Below are 17619 nucleotides of genomic sequence, written 5' to 3'. Positions count from 1 at the left end.
TTCATCAGGTCAGACTTCAGTTAAGGGGAGTATTCCATACTGGTTTCCAAGTTCTTCAGATATTACACTTGAGGAATAATTCAGTCATTTGTCAAGAAAATCTTCTCATGTGTGTTCCTGAATGTTTCTGATGTAGACTCTGCTGGGCAGTAGAAGAGTAAAAGGCACATTTTCTTCTAGACACTAGCTACTTTTTGAAAAGATTTTTCTTTTTTTAAACATTTTTTTATATTTTATTTTTTTAAAAATTTTATTTATTTATCTGACAGACAGAGATCACAAATAGGCAGAGAGAGAGAGGGAGGGAAGCAGGCTCCCTGCTGAGCAGAGAGCCCGATGCGGGGCTCGATCCCAGGACCCTGGGATAATGACCTGAGCCAAAGGCAGAGGCTTTAACCCACTGAGCCATCCAGGTGCCCCTGAAAAGATTTTTCTGAAAGCTTCCTTGAACAATGGTTTAGAATATTGGAGTAGATTTCCATAGATACTGTTATGTGGTAATGTTATTCCTAGGCCCATCTATAAAAACCTGTTAGGTTTGTAGAGACTGTGTGTTTTGTGTGTGTAAATGCTAGTGTATATGTATGTGTGCATCTATTCGCATACACACATACACATTTTTGGAAAATGTGTAATAGATGCTTATTTAATAAAAGATAGAAATTTAATAAAATAAAGAAAAAATGATAAAATGTAATATTAGTTATAATTCAGATATTCGTTGTCTTATAAATTTAGTTTTTCACCGGTGACACTGGAATCAAGCATTTCTATTTCTTTACAAGTTGTAGCCTGGAAGTCTTCATTTTCTTACCTGTTGAATGGTGAGATTTGGAATTTCATCTACCTTCAGAATTTTGGTAGTATTAGTAGATAAGGCCTGGAGTTGGTGGATTTGGTGGGGAATAGGATGAGGACACTTAGGAAGATTTATTTTTATTTATTTTTTTTTTCAAGATTTTTTTCTTTTTTTTTAATTTATCAGAGAGAGAGAGAGGGGGAGAGAGTGAGCACAGGCAGACAGAATGGCAGGCAGAGGCAGAGGGAGAAGCAGGCTCCCCGCTGTGCAAGGAGCCCGATGTGGGACTCGATCCCAGGACGCTGGGATCATGACCTGAGCCGAAGGCAGCTGCTTAACCAACTGAGCCACCCAGGCGTCCCAGGAAGATTTATTTTTAAAGGGAGAAATTAACAGTCTTTGTGAGACTACTTCTTGGAGAGAAAGTATAGTTAAGAGTTTTCCTCTGCAGTGGTAAAATACATTTACTTTTTTTTTAACATAAGTACTTTTTTCTTTTTTACTATATTTATTATTCTTTTAATAAAAACATTTTATTGAAACTATTTTCAAATAGTTTAAGAAACTATTAAAGTATTAGAAATTGCCCTTCTTTCATCCTAAATCATACCAGTCTATTTTTTGCTTGTCATTTTGATAATTGGATGGCAGAGGACAGGTGCATCTTTTCTAGAAGAGAAATGAGATAAAATGAATTCAGTGTCTGAACTTCTTAAGTGAAAAGGTGGGGGGGCTTGCGGAGGGCTTTGTTTCCATCTTTATGAAATTTTCCAGGGAAGCCAAGCATAAGAGAGAGAAGCTAGAATGGAGCTCAGATTAAAATATCAGTTTGAAAACCAAAAGATAGACCGGAAAATACATTTTTATTTTAATGAGGTTTTACCCTCATTAAGTTCTGTTGCCTAATTTTCAGGTCACTGAGGTGCCAGGCTAAGAACGATGTGATTTTAGGGGGGTCAAATTTACATAATGCATTGAACATCAATTCACAAGAGAAAAAAACCCTTGAAAGATCTTTTACACTTCTTAGTAGGTTGTTAATGATTCAGATGTGCATTCATTATATAGTCTTTTGTTAATATGTTTAGGCTTTACTGCTTTTATTTTATTTGTGAAAGAAATAATCCTGGATCTGAGATAGTTACTCTTGAAGGAAGAGTAATTATAATTGTAGGAGTCTATGGTAGTTTATGAATTATTAAACACATCCTTTTTTGTTTTAAACTTGTTTATTATCAATATTGTTAAACACAGCAAACTAAATGATAACACCATAATGAACTCCATGTCCCACATTCAGCAATTACCAAGATTTTTACCACTTGCTGTATCTAACCAGATTTTCTTTTTTCATTCTTGGCTTTCTTATTTGGTTTACATATTTCCAGATAAATTCCACACATCGTGCCATTTTACCCTTCCATATTCAAACATGCATCTCTTAAAAATAGAGGAATTATTAAGTGGGTGGCTCAGCTGGTTAAGCATCCAATTCTTGATTTTGATTCAGGTCTTGATCTTAGGGTTGTGAGTTCAAGCCCGGCATTGAGCTCCATACTGGGCGTGGAGCCTGCTTTAAAAAAAAAAAAAATGAGGAAATTTTTCTACATAATTAAAATCCAATGATCAATCCCAGCAAAATGATCATTTCCCCAGTTGTCATACTATATACATTTATTTGAATTAGCATCCAGGGAAGACTCATCAGGGCGTCATGTTTCTTGAGGCTTCTATGATCTAGAGTAGTTCTTCTGTTAACTTTTTTTTTTTTTTTTAAGATTTTATTTATTGGAGAGAGAGAGAATGAGAGTAGTTCCTTTGTTAACTTTTGTTTTTCAAAGATTTTATTTATTGGAGATAGAGCAAGAGAGAGAGAGAGAGAGAGTTCTTTAAATAACTTTTGTTTTTAAAAGATTTTATTTATTAGAGAGCAAGAGAGCGAGTATGAGTCGGGGTGGGGGTGGGAGAGACACAGGGACAGGGAGAAGCAGACTCCCTGCTGAGCCAGGAGCCTGCTGCTGGGCTCTATCCCAGGACACCTCAGGATCATAACCTGAGCTGACTGGGCCACCCAGGTGCCCCCTCTATTGACTTTTTTGAAGAAAGTGGGTTGGTAGTACCGTGAGGTATACCACATTCTGGATTTGTCTGTTTCTTCTTGGCCGCCTTTGTTGGCATACCATGTGTATTTCGTCCATTGGTAGTTAGCTCTCAGGATTTGATTTGAGCCAATATTTTGGCAAGTGTATTTTATAGGTGGTGCTGTGAACTTTGTATCACATGACTTTAGGAAGTACTCAGTGTCTTTTTTTTTTTTTTTTTTTAAGGTCTGGTTGTTCCACTAAGACCTATACTTTTAGAAAAATTGCAAAGTTTCTGACTGCCAGCTTTGCTGCACTTATTCATAGAATTTTAGAATAGAAGAATTTTTATAGTTTAGTATAATCCTTTTATTTAACACGTAAGTAAATGAAAGCTCAAATAAGTTAAGAGACTTGCCCAGGATTAAATACCTTAGTTGTAAATTTAGTACTGTCTTAGAAGTCTCTCCTGACTGTAGTCCAGCAGTATTTTAATACTTTATCATATTTTTTGGTATGCTTTTAAAATATATTTTACTTGGCTCTAAGATATTTTGTGAAAGTGGAAGGGAAGTAGAGTGAGTGATATTTTAGTAAGGGCCAATAGCATAGATGTATTTAAATAACTATATAATGTTAAAGACCTCTCCAATAGCATCATACAAGAGGTTAGAAATTTTTTTTTTAGGATTTTATTTATTTACTTGAGAGAGAGAGAAAGAGCAGAAGCAAGGGGGGCAGCAGAGGGAGAGGGAGAAGCAAAACTCCTGCTGAGTGAGGAGCCCGACAGGGGGCTCTACCCCAGGACCTTGAGATCATGACCCAAGCTGAAGGCAGACGCCCAACTGACTAAGCCACCCAGGCTCCCCGAGGTTAGGAATTTTGTAAGGGAAATAATATTTTGAGTATCTGTTAACATTAAGTTAAGAACTTTTATAGATTTTTAAAAATACATTTTTACCTATTGTTTGTGTAAATGCACCCTAATATCTCAGATGTTTTTTCACTCTAAATGTGAGATAAATGAAATTCCCTTAGTATTACTCCATGTATCATAATGCCACTGCGACTCTGGTTTGAAATGGGATCTGCTTTGTATTATGAACTTGTGGGTCACTGATCTTTGTTTCCTCCTTCCCACTCAAGAGTATTGACAAAATCTCCATCTCCAGCACTGCACCCCCCTCAGAAGTACAAAGATAGAGGGATTTTACATCCTAAACGAAGCACTGATGACCGATCGGATCAGTCTTCTGTGAAATCTACGGACAGCAGTAGCTACCCAAGTCCTTGTGCCAGCCCTTCTCCTCCATCCTCAGGAAAGGTACAGTATCTACAAGTTGATATAGCAAGGACCAGATGGCTAGCACATTTCACATTACATATTGAAGCAAAATGACAATAGAGTTCTATCTTTGGTTACTAATCCTGGTCTTTGTTCTAGATATAAATGGAATCTGGCAGACTTGAGACACCTTGCTTAAAATTTTTAGTTTTTCCTGCTTGGCAGAGATTTCTAGTTAGCACCATCTTGGGATGTTTTAAAACTAACAGACCGTTTACCAATGGCATGTAACTCAGCCGCCCGCCATGTCCTTTCTGTATCGTTAGAACCAGTTTTGATTAAGTAACAAGATGATCTCAAATTAGTTTAGGTTTGTAATTTCAGAGTTGCAAACAATGGTTTCTTTGAATTACGAATTGATTTCTCCAATTCAGTGATTATATTAAAAAGTACAAGATAGGGTGGGAATTAGGAAGGTAGGGAATGTTGGTAGGGAATTGAGAACTATGTATCTTTGAAAAAAATTTATAATATGAATGATTTCAAATATTTAGAGTATGTTTACTTCTAATTTCCTGTGTTGATGGTACTAAGTATTCAGTTAGGGTTATTTAGCTATATGTTGTGTTCTGGGACAAATGTCTGCTGAAACACTCTTGTTAAATAAGAGGAAAAGAAATGTTTTTTGTGTATTTGCATTCTTAGGTTTTAGGGTATTTTATTTTAAAATATATTTATTTAGGTATATACATAATAAAATTTACCAGTTTATATAATTCAGTGAATTTTGACAAATGTATATAATTATGTAAACATATCCCAGCCACGTACAGGATATTCCCACCAGCCATGGATCATGATGACTACTGAATTGCTCTCTGTCTCTAGAGTTTTGCCTTTTCTGCAGTTTGCTCGAAATGGAATCATATGTATGTGGTTTTTTCGTGACTGGCTTATTTCACTTTTGAAACTCAACCAAATTATCAAAGTGTATTCTTAGTTCATTGCTTTTTATTGCTGGATAATATGGCTAATATCATAGAATGTTTATCCATTCCCCAGTTGACAGGCATTTGGATTGTTGCCACATTTTGGCTGTTATGAATATTCGAGGACAAGTCTTTATGTGTACACATGGATTCTGTTCTTGGGTAAATACCCCAGGAGTAGAAGTGTGGGATTGTATGGTTAAGTGTATGTTTAACTTTACAAGAAACTATCCAGCTAATTTCCAAAATGGCTGTACTTTTTTCCATTCCCTTCAGTCATCTGTGAGGGTCCCGTATGCTCCATATTCTTGACAATACTTGACATTATTAATCTCGACATTATATAATACTTGACATTATTAATCTCTTTAACATTAGCCGTTTTGGTGGGTACGTAGTGATACCCCATTGTAGTTTTGATTTGCGTTTCCCCAATGACTAGTGATATTGAGTATCTTTTCGTGTGCTTACTCACCGTTCCTGAATTTTCTTTGGTGTGAAGTATCTGTTCAAATTTTTGTTCAACTTTTTCTGGTGGTTTACTATTTGTCTTTTTTATTTAATAGTAAGATTTAAAAAAATGTATTCTACATATAGATCTTAATTTTATATGCTTTGCAATTTCTCTTACAGTCTGGGCCTGCATATTCATTTTCTTAACAAGTGTTTTTTGAAGAGAAGTGTTTTTAATTTTGATGAAGTCCATTGGAGCTATTTTTTCCTGTTTTGGTTTTATCTATTTTTCTGTTGTCGTTCATATTTTTTGTGTCCTAAGAAGTGTCTATTTAACTCTGGGGCGCCGGGATGGCTTAGTCAGTTGAGTGTCCCACTTTTGTTTTTGGCTCAGGTCATGATTTCATGGTCTTGAGATCGAGAACCCCCCATGGGGCTTTGCCTAATAATTGTTCTAGCACCATTTGTTGAAAAGGTTAAATTTTCCCTTGATTTATTTTGGCACCTTTGTCAAAAACCGATTGACCATAAGTAACGTGGTCTATTTATTGAACTTGATTCTGTTGCATTGATCTTTACACCTCTCTGTTTGCCTCTGCTACAGTGAGTTGATTATAGTAGTTTTATATTAAGTCTTGAAACCAGTTAATTTTTTTCTCCAATTCTGTTCTTCTTTTTAAAAATTGCTTTGGTGTTATGGGTGTGCTAGTGTTCTTTCATATGAAGTTTAGAAAATGCTTTTGTCAATTTCCACAGAAGCTTTTTTTGGTGTTAAGTGGAATTGCATTGATTCCATAGGTCAGTTTGAAGAAAACCAACAACAGGTTTTAGTTTCCTAATGCGTAAGCATAATATACATCTGCATTTCTTTTATCAAAATAAATTTTTCAGACATGTTTTGTAAATTTCAGAGTTCAGGTATTACACATTTTTTGTTAAGTTGATCTGTAAGTATTTTATACTTTTGATGCTGTTCTTTTTTTTTTAAAGATTTATTTATTTATTGGGGGTGCCTGGGTGGCTCAGTTGGTTAAGTGACTGCCTTTGGCTCAGGTCATGATCCTGGAGTCCCAGGATTGAATCCCACATTGGGCTCCCTGCTCAGCAGGGAGTCTGTTTCTCCCTCTGACCCTCCCCCTTCTCATGCTCTCTCTCTCTCTCATTCTTGCTCTCTCTCAAATAAATAAATAAATCTTTTTTAAAAAGATTTTTATTTATTTATTTGACAGAGAGGGATCACAAGTAGGCAGAGAGGCAGGCAGAGAATGGGTAGGGAAGTAGGCTCCCCGCTGAGCAGAGAGCCTGATGTGGGGCTGTATCCCAGGACCCTAAGATCATAACCTGAGTTGAAGGCAAAAGCTTAACCCACTGAGCCACCCAGGCACCCTGTTCTTTAAATTTTTAATTTCCAGTTGTTCATTGCTAGCATATGGAAATACATTTGACTTTTTGTTATATTTACCCACTATGCTACAATCTTATTTCATTTGTTAATCCTATTAGTTTTTTATGTAGATTTCTCAGGATTCTCTGTATATATAATCATTTCATCTGTTAATAAAGGTAGTTTTGCTTTTTCCCTCTCTAGTGTTGATTCTGTTCCTTTCTTTTCTTGCCTGTTCTCTCTGATTAGAACCTCCATTAAAATGTTTAATAGAAAGTGTTGAGAGCAGACATCTTTGCCTTGACCTTAGAGGGAAAGCTAGCTCCTAGTTAAATCTGTCACCATTTATGATAACATAACTATGAGACATTTCCTTTAGATTTAGTTTGCTAAGAGGATTTATTAGGAATAAATGTTGAATTATGTTCAGTGATTTTTTTTTACATCTACTGAAATGATAACATAATTCTTTTTTTCTTCTATTAATAAAGTGGATCTCATTGACTGTTTTTCTAATGTTTATGCTTCACTTGGTCACGATGATTATTGTTTTAAATATTATTGGATTTGATTTTGCCTAATCAAAACTTCTGTTAATTTTGGGATCTTTGTTCATGAGGAATATTCTGTAGTTCTCTTTGCTTGTGTTGTTTTTGTATAGTTTTAGTATTAGGGTAATGCTGGCCTCATAAGAATAGTTGGGACGTCTTCTTTCCACTTAAGGTTTTTAGAAGAGATGCCTAGAATTGATAAGATTTTTTTCCTTAAATGTTTGGTAGAATTCGTACCTAAAGCCCTTTTTAACTCTCCTTGGTATATTTCCAATTAGTATTATGTGCTTCAGGTATAGTTTGAGAAGCTTGCAACAGTGTATTTCACCCCCCAGTCTTTTGTGTTACTGGTCTCATGTTAAAAATGCCAGTGTAGTATTTTTACTTCAAAGTAAAGTGTCTTTTCTCAGAAAAATGTCTTTTATATTTATTCAATATTTACCATTTCTTGTGCTCTTTATTCTTTTGTGTTGATCTGAATTTCTGTCTTGAATCATACACTTCTGTCTGGAAACATTTTACCATTTCTTTTAGTACAGATATTCTAGAAATGGAGTTGTTAAGCTTTTGTCTAGAAAACCTTTTTCACCTTTATTTTCGGAAGATATTTTTACTGTGTATATAATTCTAGGTTGACATGGTTTTCTTTAATTTAGGCAAAGATGTCATTCCATTATCATCTTCTTTATAATTTCTGAGGGAAGTTTACTGTGATTCTTAATTTTATTTTCTTGTATGTAATGTATTTTTTTTTTCCCCTCTAGCTGCTTTTAAGATTTTCTTTTTGTCAGTGGTTTTCAGTAGTTCGATTTTGGTATGTTACTATTTGTAGTTCTTATAATCTTTGTATTTATAGTTTACATCAATTTTGTAAAATTTAGGACCATTACTTCTCCATATATATATATTTTGTCTTACCACTTCCCTCTCCTTTATAGGAGTTTGGATGCACAAGTGTCGATACTATTCCACAGGTCACTGAAGCTTTCTTCATTTTTTTCAGTTGTTTTCATCTGTTTGTTTCATTTGCGATGGTTTCTCTAGCTATGTGTGTAAGTTCACTGAGCTTTTTATTTGTGGTGTCTCATCGGCTATGTATCCTTTCTACTGTATTTTTCACTGCCTTCATCTCTAGAGCATCCTTTGGGTCTTTAAAGAAATACCTTCCATTTCTCATTTCAAAAGGCATGTTCATGTTCACTTTACCGTCCTGAGCACAGTGCATGTATTGGTAATAGCTGGTCTGACATTCTTGTCTCCTAATTCCATCATCTGTCAGATCTCTTTCCCTATTTGTTCATTTTTTCCCTAGGTTATGGGTCATAGTTTCTCATTTCTTGACATTCCTTATAGTTTTGTTTGGCTGCTAGATTTTTGTTGTGTTCCTTTAAGTACTGTCAGACGTTGTTCTGTTACAGAGCTAAATTAGTTGCTGTCGGTTTAATCTTGTTGAGATTTACTTTTACGCGATGTTATGGTAGGTCCCAAGCAGTTTTTATTCTGGTACTAATTTAGTTTCAGTACTAAGGTGTAAGCCTTCTGGGGGCTAATGCCATCTGTATTAACAGTTCTTTCCATCATGGCTGGGGATAACGGGGATTGCTCCCAGCCCCATGTGAGCTCCAGGAATGGTTTAAGTCTACTGCTTTCCCTGGCGTTAGGTCAAGTTTTCGTAAGCGTGTGCAGGTCAGTATGGAGTCAGAAACTCCGTTTCTGTGGGGACCTGTCTTCAGTTCTTCAGGAACTCTGTTTCTGTGCAGCTCTCTTCTGTCCAGCCCTCTGTTATGCACACTCTGACTACTGGGCCTCTCGACTCCAAGCTCTGTCTCTGCAGTTCAGGGAGACGGGTTCTGTTTGTTTCCCTCTCCTGCACTGTTGCCTGGAAACTGTATCCAGGCGGTAAGCTGAAGCAATTTTTGTTTTGTTTTCAGTGTTTGAAAGTTTATTAAAATATTTTCTGAAAGTACATTTGGAGCATAAATCAAAGTTTGTAATCCAGGATCCTTTCTTGATAAGGGATTTTGAATGCTCTTGAAAATGAGTGCTTGGTTTTGGCTCTTTAACCTCATTTTGATCAAGTCTTATGTAGCTTTTCAGGCATGATGGAGCTATTTGCATTTGTTGAATATTTGGTAAAATATTTTGATTTATATGTTTATGAAGATGTTATTTAATGGAGCCTATTGATTTCGGAAGGTCAAATTACCTTTCAAGAATTTATGCATTCTTTTATAGGGCTCAAAATCTCCTTCACCAAGACCAAACATGCCTATTCGATACTTCATAATGAAGAGTAGCAATTTGAGAAACCTTGAAATTTCTCAGCAGAAGGGTATCTGGTCTACAACCCCTAGTAATGAGCGGAAGCTAAATCGAGCCTTTTGGGAAAGCAGCATGGTTTACTTGGTATTTTCTGTTCAAGGATCTGGACATTTCCAGGTGAGCCATCCTGAACCAGTAAAACGGGGTTGTTCTGGTTGCACATTAGACCACACAGATTAAAACAAAACCCCCAAACCACCCTGGCTTTTTATTGTATCGGGATGTAAGAACGCATTTTGCATGACTGAGCATGAGGGATGTAGTGTTAGCTCTTCAAGGGACTGACTCTAGGGATCCCGTTGTTTTCCTCGTCTTACCAGAACCTCTCTAGATGAGCCATTTCTCCTTCTGAGGACAAGTTCAGATTTATTATTTCTCAGGTGGATTGAGAGTAATGAGAAGCTTGACTTTTTGGTAAAAATTTTTTTTAAAGAGATAAGAAAGTTAGAATTGGTAATTCAGAAACTGAGTGTGTTTCTTAACTCCTCTTGACTCGATGTCCATCTGAATTTAGAAACTAAGGAATTTATTATTTGATATTATTATAATTTTTGGAAGTAAAAACTATTGGGTTAGATTGTATCTGTTTATCATGGACTAAGTGTGGGTTTAGGGCTGTTAATACATTATTTAGAAAGTATCTGTTCATATTGAAATTATGTTAGAAGGCTGGAATCAGTCTTCCTTATAAAATTTGCGAATACTTCTTTTTATGAAAAACAGTAAGTAACTAATTTTTGGTTTTTGTGAGGTATCTATTATTTTTATATTACATTTTTACCTTAAAATTTAAAAAACCTCAGAGCTTTCTCAGATAAATTGAATTCAGACAATTTTAATATCATCCTCACCTTTCCCCTTGCCCTCATTTTACCCACAGGGATTTTCTAGGATGTCTTCTGAGATAGGAAGGGAGAAGAGCCAGGACTGGGGCTCAGCTGGACTGGGAGGAGTATTTAAGGTGGAGTGGGTCCGGAAGGAAAGTCTTCCCTTTCAGTTTGCTCACCACTTACTCAATCCCTGGAACGACAACAAGAAAGTCCAGATCAGCAGAGATGGGCAGGTATACAGTGGCATTTAATATTTGTCTCCTGCTTTTCTTTTTGTTTTGCTTGCTGTTACTCGGTGGTTTGAGGAGGAGACATAAGAGTACAGAATGTACGTTCCACACGCACACAGGAGGTGGTTCCGACATGTGGAAGAGCTAGTGAACACCTGCTTGCACAGGTGTTTGACAGAGCTCGTGGCTTTCTTAACATTGTGTAACCTGGGCTTCTCTCTGCCATTACATACATATAAAATCTTTCATAAGTTACTTCACGGAGGCTCCTGTTACCTTACTAATGGGAGATTTGCTCAAAACCGAGTGTAATTCTGAAGTCTAAGGGTAACAGTAGTATCTGACTTCTTTGTGCTTTAACTAATTATATAACATAGATAACAGCCTTTTTATATTTTTGTGGCTTGTTTTATTTCTGTTGCATTTACTTGGGCTTTATCATGATAGTTGCTGACATGCATTTTGAACTAGTTAAGGAGATGGGAATTACCATAAATATGGACCACATTGCTAGCTGCTATACATGAAGTAGTTTAATTCAATGCATGTTGAGTTATTAGCCCAGTTTTAATCAGGAGAAACAGGAGAAATTGTTCTAAGGTCACACAGCTAATAATTTATTTAAACTAGTGTGACTCCGTTTAAATCACCATACATAAAGTGTTTGGGTTCTCTTTAAGTGCATATCATATCACAAGAGGACTATAAATGACATTCTTTTCAGTTGTATCAGAATATTTTAATTTTTATTCTATAATAAGGATTTTGAAATAAGTCTAATTCCTAAGATAAGACTATCATATACTCTCGATGATTTCTTTAAAACCCCCAAACATCTAATATGCTAGATTTCAGAGTAAACCTTTGAAAGCTGAAGCTGAGTGCCGTTGGCAAATCCCCATTAAAAACGAAATTCTGTATTTCCAGATAGAAGTTCCGGGAGAACTCTGTGGAAATTACCATTTTGTCACACATTGTTGCCATACTTGCAGGCTAACTCTAATCTTGAAGTCTGGAAGTGAACTTCACAGACCTGAACACAGAGAATCCCAGAGCAAACATGCCATGTGATTTTATCATGTTCTGGTAGAAAAATGAAATTGAATGGATTTGTCCTACATTTTTATCAGCATAGGTTTTGGTGATTTAAATAATTCAGTCTAGTTCCTTTGGTGTTTATTCTGACATCTGCTTTATCTAGGAGCTAGAGCCTCAGGTTGGCGAACAGTTGCTGCAGCTATGGGAACGCCTTCCCCTGGGAGACAAAACCGCAGCCGACTGACACTCAGGTTATCTGCTCCTTGACTTTGAGTATTGGCAGTATTTGTAATCACTAAGGATATCTTTCAAATTATTTATCTTTTTTTTTTTTTTTTTAACTCGTTTAGAGCTCTTACCTACAGGAGAACGCTGTACCTATTTAAAGCCACCGAATGCACTGACTTCTAAAAACCGAGGTGGACATGTTTGTTAGGAGTGGATGGGCTTTTCTGGTTGAGAGTTTCTCTTAAGACCCACCATCTTCATAAAAAAGAGAAAAGGGTAATTTACATTTTTATAGTGATGGTAAAGAATGATTATGTCATGTTTGTTAACTATATGTTTATAAGTGAATAAAATAGTAGTAGTTTCATTGTTTGGCACAACAGCAGTTGTTCGAACCATACTTAATTTTGAAGTTAAACATTTCATTTGTTGAAAACACTGACCTATGACTCTTAATTGACCTATGATTTTTTCGTAATGCAAAGTTAATTGTTTTAAGAAAAAGGCCTGAATGTGTCAGTACACCTGAGCACCATTTTAGAACCATCAACTCTTTAAGTTTTGTTGTTAAAAAATAAGCAAATAACCCAATTCTAAAAATGCCCCTTTTGAAAATAGTGTGTGCTGATTAAGGACTATTCATTCTGCCATTTTAAACCTGAGATACATGAAGAAAAAACGGAGAGATGTTCTTTTTCTTTGATTACGAAGTGCAGTAACATCTGAAGGAAATGAGAGAGTTCCTCACTCCTTGTCTTTGCTCAGATAAGATTTAGTGCTTAGTCTTATTCCTGATCCTCTTGCCTCTTAACCCAGTGTGCTGCATACAGCCTTCACACCTCTCTCGCATGAGTGCTGTAATTATGTCCTCTTCGTTTTGGCTAGAGAAGCTTGATTTAGACAAGTTAAAAATGGAAACAAATTAAACATGTTAAAAAAAAAAGTGCCTAACAGTTAGTGAGAGCTTTGTTGGTGTATGTCTTTCAAACTAAGGTCCCCGGCACCACAATTCTGAATGCCTTTTATTTGTTTTCTAGTACTTTCCATCCTACTTACATTTTTGGATTTCTTATTTTTTTTGCATTTATGGTTTAATAAATGGGTAATTTTTTATAAACCTGTGTAGTGCCAACTCTCCTATTTTTTCTTTTTTTTTGTCATCTCAGGATTATTTGATAACTTTACCACCACTGTCTATAAAGTTTCCCCGGAGGCTTTTTGAAGGGAAATAAAGGTACAGGGAGAAATGAAAGAAATGTCTTGGTTATTGAGCTGTAAATAGAGCAGCTTTGATAGCACGTCTCATGATATATTTGGGTTATTGCTGCATGAAGAAAAACCGACCTGAATCTAATTTAAAGACAAGAAGACAACTCCTCTAAGTTTTTTGCGTCTGCATTTGAGAATAAAGAAGTGAAAAGTTAGGGTGACCATAAGATCTTGAAAATCCTCCTTTCTCTTGGAAAGCGTTGTATGTTGGCATAGTAGCTTAGAATGGCAGCTGTGATTTTTTTGCCTATTTTTGCCTTTTTGTAGTTACTGGTTTTTGTTTGTTTTATACTATGAGAGATACACCTGTAAATTGAGCCTATGTGAATTATGTTCTGCTCTATGTGTATTACAGTTCTTTTCCTATTACAGAAACTTGTGTTTTTTCTGATAATGTATATATACTTTGCTGAGTTATATATTTAGCAGTTACGGTGTTCTAAATTTGGAAGTGAGGACTTTTAAAAAAAATAAAACTTATTTTAATTTCCTTCTGTTTTCTAATATCTAGCTCTGTATGTAAATGATGGGTTTGTTGATATTTAAAATGAACACAATTTAAATGTAATTAAAATGCTGTTTTTGGAAGAGATGAACTTTAAATACACTCATTAAATGAAATTCTGTTAAAATATCTAGATCTTGTTATTTCTGACCCTCTGTAATAGGGCTAAGGTAACAATGACCAATAATATCCCTTGAGATATTAGGGAATTTCAAACACCTTGAAGAATACTAAATTGATAGAGAAGGTGATGATTTCATATCAGTATCTCCTCATTGAAAAAATTTGCCTTATTGCCATAAGGGAAGGAAAAAAACCCTCAAGACATATGTTCAATAGGAAATCTTTTAAATGTGTTCCCTGTCAGGACACTGGATCTTGGTAATGTGCCCTTCTATCCACTGCACACCCCAGCCGTATTCTGCCAATTACAGCAAAGCTTGCCAGCGAGGGAAGCACAGTCTCAAATGTGTACTTCGAGAAAAGACTAATTCATTTAAGACTTTGTCTTCAGAGACTCCTTCTTCACCAAAGAAAGCCTTATTTCCTGAAGCAGGGGAAGTCTGGAGGACCAAGTCAAATGAGCTTCACCTCTGAGTCAACACCGGGGCACAAATCCTGCCCTTGAACTTGTCATTGACAGGTGATGACGCCTTCCGGTCTGTGAGCTTCCCACAGCACACATGCTCACTGTGCTCCAGAACCTTCCGCAGCTCCTCTCCACGCAGAGGCCCACCACACAGTGTACTCACGTCTGCCCAGGGCCCCTATGTGTGCCTTGGTCTTTCCAGCCAAGGGTGAAATTTCCACTCGGCTGTCTCATAAAATCACAAACGATGCATATTGAAAATGGAACAACTGTTCTTTCCTACAGCCTGCTCCACCAAAGACTACTCTGTTCAGCGGCCCCCATTTCCATCACTTGTGGTTGCTCAAGGCCAAAAAACTTGTAGTCATCCCTGATGTCTTTCCTTCTCTCAGTCTCCTCCAGCAGAGAATCTTCTTGGGTCTACCTTCAAAATAGACCTAAACCCCAACTGTTTCTCCCCACATCTGTCACAACCACTCTGGACTAAGCCATAGTCCTCACCTAGGTTACCGAAGTCGCTCCCAGTCTGTTTTCCACATAGAAACCGGTGATCCTTTTATTATTTTATTATTATTTTTTAAAGATTTTACTTAAATATGACAGAAAGCACAAGCAGGGGAACAGCAGAGGGAGAGGGAGAAGCAGGCTCTGTCCGTGGCAGGGAGCCCGATGCAGGGCTCGATCCCAGGACCCAGAGACTATGACCCGAGCCAAAGGCAGAGGCTTAACCCACTGAGCCACCCAGGTGCCCCTCCTGGTGATCCTTTTTAAAAGTTTGCATTACTTGGCTGCTCAGAACCTTGTAGTGGCCCCCCACTTCTCCCAGGAGCCGAAGTCCTTACAATGGCACCAACACGACATGATCCAGTTCCCCATTATATCTCTGGCTGTCTCGCCTCTCCTCTACTTACTCCACTCTAGCCACACCAGCCTCCCCACTGTTCCTTGAATATCCTAGGCCTGTTCCAGCCCAGAGACGTGAGTGAGCTGTTGACTCTGCCTGGAATGCTCTTCCCAGAATATCTGTGTGGCCAACTGGTTGTCACCATGTAGTGTTAACTCTGCTGTCAAGTTTTCTGTAAGGCTTATTTAACTTTTAGAAGTAACATACAGTAAAGCTAACTTTTTTTAGATGTGCAACTCTGAATTTTGACACCAACACAGATTTAGGAACTTCCACCTCCATTAGGAGCTGGTTCCATCACCCTCAAAATGTCCTTGTGCCACCTACCCCTGTGTAGTAACAGCTTCCTCTCACCGCTCATGCTGTCCCACCATAGATTTATTCTCTGACATGCACGTTTTTTCCTTTTGAGAACATCAGATAGGTAAAATCCTACAGTATGTAACCTTGTGGGGCTGGCTTCTGTCACTCAGCATAAGGCCTTTGAGACTGATCCAGGCTGTATATATCAAAGTCCATTTTCTATTCCTGCCAAGTAATATTCCATTGTATCGAATGTGCCACATTTTTTTGGAAGCCATTTACGTGTCGGTTATACACACGTGCAATTGTATTTGGAACAGCTAACTGTTTGTGCACAGGTTTTTGGGCAGAAATATGTTTCCGTTTGTTGAGCAAATAACCAGGACTGGAATCGCCAAATCATATGGTAAGTGTATGTTTTATAAGAAACTGCCGAACTATTATCCAGAGTGGCTCTACCAGTTTGCATTCCTATCAGCAATGCTTCAGAGTTCCAGCTGACAGCACTTAACTATGGTCAGTATCCTCTTTTTTCTCTTTTAAGTTGAAAATTCACATCACTTTTATGAAATTGTTGCTAAATTTCACTGAAGAATAGTATAACTAATTAGTACTACAGAATGTGTGTTCTGCATGTTATTTTGTCGTATTTGGTACAATAACTTCATAAATATAAATACACTATAATTGATCAGTTTAAACCGAGAGACCTGCTAGAGTTAATCCAATGTATCTATCTAAGAAGGATATGTTCATAACCTTTCTTCATTCCTTTTTATTAATTTTTTTCATCATGATGAGTATATTCCTTAATCCCCATCACCTGTTTCCCCCTTCTCCCACCATTTCCTTGCTGGTAACCATCAGTTTGTTCTCTGCAGTTTAAGAGTCTGTCTCTTGGTTTGTCCCTCTCTTATTTCCTTTGCTTGTGTGTCTTACTTAAATTCCATATATGAATGAGATCATAAGGTCTTTCTCTGGCTGGCTTATTTTGTAGTCTTTAGCTCTATCCATGTTGTTGCCAGTGGCAAGATTTCATTCTTTTTTATGTCAGAATAATGTTACCTCATATATACATGCCCATTTCATCGTTACGCACTCGTCAATTGATGGATAGTTGGGCTGCTTCCATAATTTGGCTGTTTAAACAATACTGCAATAAACATAGGGCTGATGTATCCCTTTGAATTACTGTTTTATTTTTTGGTTAAATAGCCATTAGTTGCAATTACTGGATCATAAGGTAGCTCTATTTTTAATTTTTTGAGGAACCTCCATGCTGTTTTCCAGAGTGGCTGCACCAGTTTGCATTCCCACCAACAGTGCATGAGGGTTCCTTTATCTCCACATCCTCGCCAACATCTGTTGTTTCCTGTGGTTTTTATTTTAGCCATTCTATTGTCAATATCTTTTGTTTTTATCATTCTTTCAGATGTGCAGTAGGATCTGATCATGGTTTTAGGTTGTAGCTCTCTAATGTCTCCTAATGTTGCTCATCTGTTCATGGGCTTGTTATGTCACTCAGTCTGTTCAGGCTGCTCTAACAAAATACCACAGACTTACACAGGCTTACAAACCACAGAAATTTGTTTCTGACAGTTCTGGAGTCTGGAAGTCCAAGATCAGGGTGTTGCCATGGTCAGGTTCTGGGGGTAGCCATCTTCTCAGTTGCGGACTGCTGGCTTCTCGTTGTGTCCTCGCATGGTGGAAGGGGATACAACATTTATCCTCTTTGGTGAAGTGTTTCTCCAAGCGATCGGACCATTTTAAAATTAAATCCATTGTTTTCTTACTGTTGAGCTTTAAGAGTTCATTATATACATTACCCCCCCTTTATGTACAGGGCTACATTCTAATAC

General features: G+C 37.0%; 1 protein-coding gene across 2 annotated transcripts in view; it reads left to right on the top strand.

Moving 5' to 3' along the window:
* The window catches only part of YTHDC2 (YTH N6-methyladenosine RNA binding protein C2), a 75379-nt gene extending 61286 nt beyond the window's left edge, over positions 1-14093 (top strand). Inside the window, exons 26-31 of one of the 2 annotated variants that reach the window (XR_009407143.1) lie at positions 4027-4204; positions 9778-9981; positions 10745-10927; positions 12126-12213; positions 12313-12466; positions 13357-14093. Coding sequence is in view for 1 of the 2 variants with exons in the window: in XM_059416116.1 (XP_059272099.1) it covers positions 4027-4204; positions 9778-9981; positions 10745-10927; positions 12126-12206 (646 nt within the window). In the remaining variant the exon portion in view is untranslated. Of the gene's footprint in view, positions 1-4026; positions 4205-9777; positions 9982-10744; positions 10928-12125; positions 12214-12312 lie in introns of both variants that reach the window. The other variant, XM_059416116.1, reaches the window with a different exon arrangement.
* The last annotated feature ends 3526 nt before the right edge of the window (positions 14094-17619 follow it).

The sequence above is a fragment of the Mustela nigripes genome, chromosome 12 (genome assembly GCF_022355385.1).
Source record: "Mustela nigripes isolate SB6536 chromosome 12, MUSNIG.SB6536, whole genome shotgun sequence".
Classification (NCBI taxonomy): domain Eukaryota; kingdom Metazoa; phylum Chordata; class Mammalia; order Carnivora; family Mustelidae; genus Mustela; species Mustela nigripes.
The sequence above is the reverse complement of the archived record's forward strand: the minus strand, read 5'-3'. Positions and strand labels throughout refer to the sequence as shown.